The following is a 6,139-nucleotide window of genomic DNA, read 5'->3' as shown; positions in this document are numbered from 1 at the left end:
TCGGCCAGTCGGTCAGGTCAGTCAGTGCGTCCCCTAATCGATTTCTTGCCATAGTTGATTGAATTTGGTCATTGTAAGTCTCTGGGCTAGATCGCAGCTAAATTACGAATAAAACAATTGGACTTGTCCGAGAGCCCCGCCTAAAATGTCGCGCGATTGTACTGCACTCCCGATGGAGATGGCGACGGGGGGGAGATGGGGAGTGCCGTGCCGCGCCGTGCTTGAATGATTACAAATAAACAATGCCACTTGATGACGACTCCAAACATTTGAGTGTGAGTCAACAGCCATAGTGTTTTCGCTTCGATTTTCAGTTGTTCAATACGACTGTGACTGCAATTGCGATTGCGATTGCGATGGCGAGTGCGAGTGTGTTTCTCCCCTATTCTGTTTCTTCCTTATAAGGTAATACTAGCCGCAACTGTTTTGGCTTTCACATGCTCTATTTGTAATCAATCAACGTGGAAATACCGCTAAGTCTTCTGGGGCGGGGTCGACGCCAGGCCTGATAAGCGGACCGAAGCCAAGTGTGGTGGAGTGGAGACCGTGCTGAATCACACCCGCATGCGAGTGAGCAGCAGCAGCAATCGCAAACAAGAGGAATGAGGCACAAGTTAGCCAAGTGATTGGTTATCAGACGATTTCCTGCAAACTGATGTTTTCCCTGCCGTTTGCCTTTGGTTAAAATTAGAAGAGGTTGACTTGCCTTATTAGCAGGCGCTTTATCGCCGTCGACGCCCTCGCCACGGCATACCAGCCGAATGACCGCATACCCACAGCAAAACTTCATTTCCAGCGATCGCTGGCTGGCCTTAGTCATGCCATATACGATTATGTGAACACTTTGAGACATTGAGAATCGCTTGGATGCTTCAGTTCTTTACTCGCTTTATTAATGATTTTAAGCGGTTACAAGTATTTAATGGTATGGTATGTGTAATTGTAATACAAATGCATGGAAGCAAAGTAAATGCCAAAAATGAATGAATGTTCACATTCATTGGAATTTCGAATAGAACACAATGGGGGGATTGCTTATGAAGAATGTAAAAGTTTGCGTCTAAAAAGTAGTTGGAATGCATTCATCTGGCAGGAGCTGGTGTTGTGTGCGCCTGCTATTGTTGTTAATGTACTCTGCCAAATATTCAACCATGTGATGGCTGAGCACAGACAAAGACACAACCATGACCACGCCCAGCATCAGCTGCAGCCGCAGCTTCGATTTAGAAGCACTTGCGGTGAACAATGGATGGGCCGGACTCGTCGTACTCCTGCTTGGAGATCCACATTTGCTGGAATGTGGAGAGCGAAGCCAGGATGGATCCACCGATCCAGACGGAGTACTTGCGCTCTGGTGGAGCGACAATCTTGATCTTCATGGTGGAGGGAGCCAGGGCAGTGATCTCCTTCTGCATGCGGTCGGCGATGCCCGGGTACATGGTGGTGCCGCCAGACAACACGGTGTTAGCGTACAGATCCTTACGAATGTCCACATCGCACTTCATGATGGAGTTGTATGTGGTCTCATGGATGCCACAGGCCTCCATTCCCAGGAATGAGGGCTGGAACAGCGCCTCGGGGCAGCGGAAACGCTCGTTGCCAATGGTGATGACCTGTCCGTCGGGCAGCTCATACGACTTCTCCAGCGAGGAGCTGGACGCAGCGGTGGCCATTTCCTGCTCAAAGTCCAAGGCGACGTAGCAGAGCTTCTCCTTGATATCGCGCACGATTTCGCGCTCGGCAGTAGTGGTGAACGAGTAGCCGCGCTCAGTCAGGATCTTCATCAGGTAGTCGGTCAAGTCGCGACCAGCCAAATCCAGACGCAGAATGGCATGGGGCAGGGCATAACCCTCATAGATTGGAACAGTATGAGAGACACCGTCGCCAGAGTCGAGCACAATACCTGTGGTACGGCCAGACGCGTACAGAGACAGCACAGCCTGGATGGCCACATACATGGCAGGAGTGTTGAAGGTCTCGAACATGATCTGAGTCATCTTCTCACGATTAGCCTTGGGGTTCAAGGGTGCTTCGGTGAGCAGGACAGGGTGCTCCTCGGGGGCAACACGCAGCTCATTGTAGAAGGTGTGGTGCCAGATTTTCTCCATGTCGTCCCAGTTGGTCACAATGCCGTGCTCAATCGGGTACTTCAGAGTGAGGATACCACGCTTGCTCTGTGCCTCATCACCCACATAGGAGTCTTTCTGTCCCATGCCCACCATAACGCCCTGGTGACGTGGACGGCCGACAATCGATGGGAAAACGGCACGGGGTGCGTCATCACCGGCAAAGCCGGCTTTGCACATGCCGGAACCGTTATCGACGACCAAAGCAGCAACCTCTTCGTCACACATTATGATGTAGATTGATTAAGTTCTGCAATGGAAAAACAAATGCCAAATATGTACACTTTAATCGACGCTCAACAAGAACACCACAGCTCGGGTCTATACCCAGTCTCAGACGGCCACAACGCGCACGCACAGTTTAACAAAGAGACAGGCACAGTTATTACCTTTTAAGGAAATGGAAGAGACGACTGCTTTTTCGGTATTCCGCTGCGGCCAAACTGAGCTCGCTGAGAAAAGTTTTGTAAGTGGTAGACCGACGCCTAGTTTTTTCGCTTTTCGTCTTTCCCGCTGCGCAAGCTTGAGCCCACTGAGGCCCCCTCCATTTAAACAAGTGAAGCACTTGAGGTAAATGGCGATATAGATTACTGTACTTGTAGATCCATGCCAATCTTTGCTCTGAACTTACAACAAAACACGATATCTTTCACCTGAACTGCGCTAAAACTATTAAATTTTAATTATTTTCGGTGGAATATTAAAATAGCTTCTTGGTCTACAATGGGTTAATCGTTCTCCATCGAAGATTGGAAGCCATATTCCTCGATTTTGATATTCGATTTGATATTACTGCCTAGATAGCACCCTTAGTCCAGCCCACATAGTTTTATCCGATTACTCAATCAATTTTCTTCTTGACTGGTTTATTTTAAATACTTGCTTTTATTGGATCTTGCCTAAAAAAAGTTTTAGCAAAGAAGGTCAAACAAATAAAAAGTAATAAAACGTAGGGGATGCTCAATTTTGATATTGACTAACTAAAATCCTTAGCTCCTTTAGCGCAGTTCATATGAAAGATTCGTGGGGTTTGGCAAGTTAAAGGGAAGGATAGGATGGATCTATAAGAATGTACAATTGTTAATATTTTCCGCCATTTACCTTGAGTAGTTGAACTATTTAAATATAGGGGGCTTAAGTGGGCTAAGCTCGGGTTTCCATCATACGAGTCGCTATGTTGAGCAACAAAAATTAAGGCAAAAACAATCAAGGGCCAAGTATTTAATGTGCCGGTCAAGTAGAAAATTGATTCATTAATCGGATAAAATTATCGGATAATTCTATATAGCTAGTAATATTCGACGGAATATCAAAAACGGGGAATATGTAAAATATAACTTGAGTTTGTCAAAATATTTGCGGTATATTTTTTAAATGAGACGGTATATTTTGGTATATTTCTGAGGGTCGGACGGTATATTTTAACGATAATTCCGCGGCCACACTGCTGCCACCCACAATTCCTCCCCCCCCCATTCCAAACAGCAAGAAAAACACGAATCCCAGACGGCGGCATCAACATGGTGGACATTAACCTGGAGTGTGTGCACTTTATAGAGCCGAAGACCACCCGATCTACTGAGCAGCAGCAACAGAATGTGAAAAACGCCTATCTCGAGGCGGTGCGCATTTTGTTGGTTTTGCTGGAGAACGTTCTCTCGCAGCCGAACAACACAAAGTTCCGGACAATACGGCTGGATAACAAGGCCATCAAAGAGAAGTTGCTCTCCCTACCGGGCTGCGAGAAGCTGCTCTATGCCATCGGCTTCAGACACACCCCCAGCTCCAACTCGTATACTCTGCCCGGTGAGGTCTCCTTGCAGCAGATTCAGAAGTACTACGATGTTCTGAGGGAGCGCCGCACTGCTTGGCTTAGTGGAGCTATGCCAAAAAGTAAAAATTGTATATTTACCCAAGATATGTACATTTACTATGGTTCTGTGGCTTCTCCTCAGGTCCAGCTCATCCCAAAGCCGCCTGCAGCACTCCTTCGCCATTGTTCATAAAGACATCGGTGCCCTATCGCCAGCGCATAACCTTTCCGCGAGTGCTGGTAAGCACACATTTGCACGTTGATTGATCACAGTCGGAAGGTAATTTTGATTTGTTTTTGCAGAGGACGTCCAATCGATTTTTGCAGTCGCTGGAGCTCTATTCCGATGCCGTCATGCAGTATGAGGACGAGCTTCTGTTGGCAACTGGCCGGAGCTTAATTCCCGTTGACGACCTTACCTCCAAGGCGAGCGAAAAGATGATGGCCATGCAGGACCTTATCGCCTCTGGGGAGTGCAGCGAGAAAGAGCCTTGCATTCGCGATCTCTTGCTGGTTGAGCTGACGAATTGGTTCAACACGCAGTTCTTTGAGTGGGTCAACAACATCCAGTGCCAGGTGTGTGGCAGCGAGGAGAGCAAGCTGCGCCGCACGCAGACGGAAGGAGATGTCCGTGTCGAAGTCAACGTCTGCTGTGGCCAGGAAAGCAAGTTCTATCGTTACAACGACATCTCCCAGCTCCTGGTGTCGCGGAAGGGCCGATGCGGCGAGTACGCCAATTGCTTTACATTCCTGTGCCGTTGCCTGGACTACGATGCGCGCCTGGTGCATTCCCATTTCGATCATGTGTGGACTGAGGTGTTCTCGGAGACGCAAATGCGCTGGCTACACGTGGACCCCTCGGATAACGTAGTGGACTCGCCGCTCATGTATCAGCACGGCTGGAAGCGTGGGATTGACTATGTGTTTGCCTATTCCCGTGACGATGCTCAAGATGTGACCTGGCGCTATACGAACAATCACCAAGAGATTCTGAAGCTGCGCAAGCTATGTGATGAAAAGGAGCTGATTCAGACGCTCAACGCCATTCGAGAAAAGCGGCAGCAGAACTGCAGCGCAGAACGGAAAAAGTTCCTCAGTCAGCGAAACATGTTTGAGGTCATTGGTTTGACCCTTGAACGGTAAGCATTTAAGCCTGTTCACTGCAACATTCCAATTAAATATCAACGCAACGCTGTTTTTGCTTTCCCAATTACGCAGCAAACCGACAGACAACGAGCTTAAAGGTCGGAGCTCAGGAAGCTTGTCGTGGCGGCAATCGCGTGGCGAGCACACATTCACCAACGTGAGTAGCCGGCATTTGTCCGCTTTACACATACTGTACGTATGTGCATGCGATCTGAATGAATGCATTATTTATTTGCAGATTTTTGTGTTTTCTCCCAACGAAGCTGAGCTGAAGAAATGCCAGCTCAATTTGCGCTACAGCTGTGCCACAGACACATACGAACGCTACACCAAAGGTGGGTCTCTTCCTTATAATTATGCCTATTGCAATGTAATTTTGTATGTATTCCATACTCTCGAAGATGACGGACAGATCACTTTGCTGAATACCTATAAAACGTGGCAAAGTGCTCAATTTTCCTCGAAGAATATTTATCGAAAAGTAGAGCGCGATTGGAAAATGGCATATTTGGCGCGCTTGGAGGACACAGATTGTGCGGAGATCATTTGGAAATTTGATCTCACCAAGACCAATCTTAAGGTCAAGTCCTACAAACTAGTATTCGAAACGAAAACATTTGGTGAAGGAAAAATCGACGTGTCCGTTCAAACCAACGATGGAAAGACTTTCATTGAGAACTCTAGTGAATTTCAGGTCGTGGCCAAGCTGATGGGCGGAAAGGGCGATGTGGCGTGGCAGCACACGCAACTTTTTAGACAGAGTCTAAATTCAAGGGAATATCCCTTCGATCTTCAGGTAGAACTACACTAGAGTCTCCCAACGAAATTCCAGTATAATTGTAAATATGAATATATATATATATATGCCAGTCTGGATACAAATATTGACTATAATAACCTATAACATATGTGTATGTATGTACATATGTACATATATGTACATATGTATGTATGTACGTCTGTATGGACAAGGTACCAAGTGCCGCGTCGTTTATAATTAAAATTAAAGTGCATGCCACAGCGAACATCAAGCAAATTATGCAGTCCTTGTTTG

The 6,139-nt window shown here is 47.1% G+C and overlaps 2 protein-coding genes across 2 annotated transcripts; one reads left to right on the top strand and one right to left on the bottom strand.

Annotated features, from left to right (window-relative positions):
* Positions 1-870: 870 nt before the first annotated feature.
* Positions 871-2,674, bottom strand: Act42A (Actin 42A). The gene is made up of 2 exons (XM_004444253.3): positions 2,516-2,674; positions 871-2,376 (listed from the first exon to the last, which is right to left on the bottom strand). Exon 2 carries the CDS (start codon positions 2,352-2,354, stop codon positions 1,224-1,226), a length of 1,131 nt encoding a protein of 376 aa, XP_004444310.1. The 5' UTR covers positions 2,355-2,376; positions 2,516-2,674; the 3' UTR covers positions 871-1,223.
* An 886-nt stretch (positions 2,675-3,560) lies between these two features.
* Positions 3,561-6,124, top strand: Pngl (N-glycanase Pngl). The gene is made up of 7 exons (XM_033378265.1): positions 3,561-4,019; positions 4,082-4,179; positions 4,243-5,078; positions 5,158-5,242; positions 5,324-5,420; positions 5,487-6,000; positions 6,031-6,124. The coding sequence occupies exons 1-6, from the start codon at positions 3,647-3,649 to the stop codon at positions 5,894-5,896; spliced, it is 1,899 nt and encodes a 632-aa protein (XP_033234156.1). The 5' UTR covers positions 3,561-3,646; the 3' UTR covers positions 5,897-6,000; positions 6,031-6,124.
* The last annotated feature ends 15 nt before the right edge of the window (positions 6,125-6,139 follow it).

Source organism: Drosophila pseudoobscura, chromosome 3 (genome assembly GCF_009870125.1).
Source record: "Drosophila pseudoobscura strain MV-25-SWS-2005 chromosome 3, UCI_Dpse_MV25, whole genome shotgun sequence".
Lineage (NCBI taxonomy): Eukaryota > Metazoa > Arthropoda > Insecta > Diptera > Drosophilidae > Drosophila > Drosophila pseudoobscura.
Note: the sequence above shows the minus strand (reverse complement) of the source record. Positions and strands in the feature narration are given on the sequence as shown.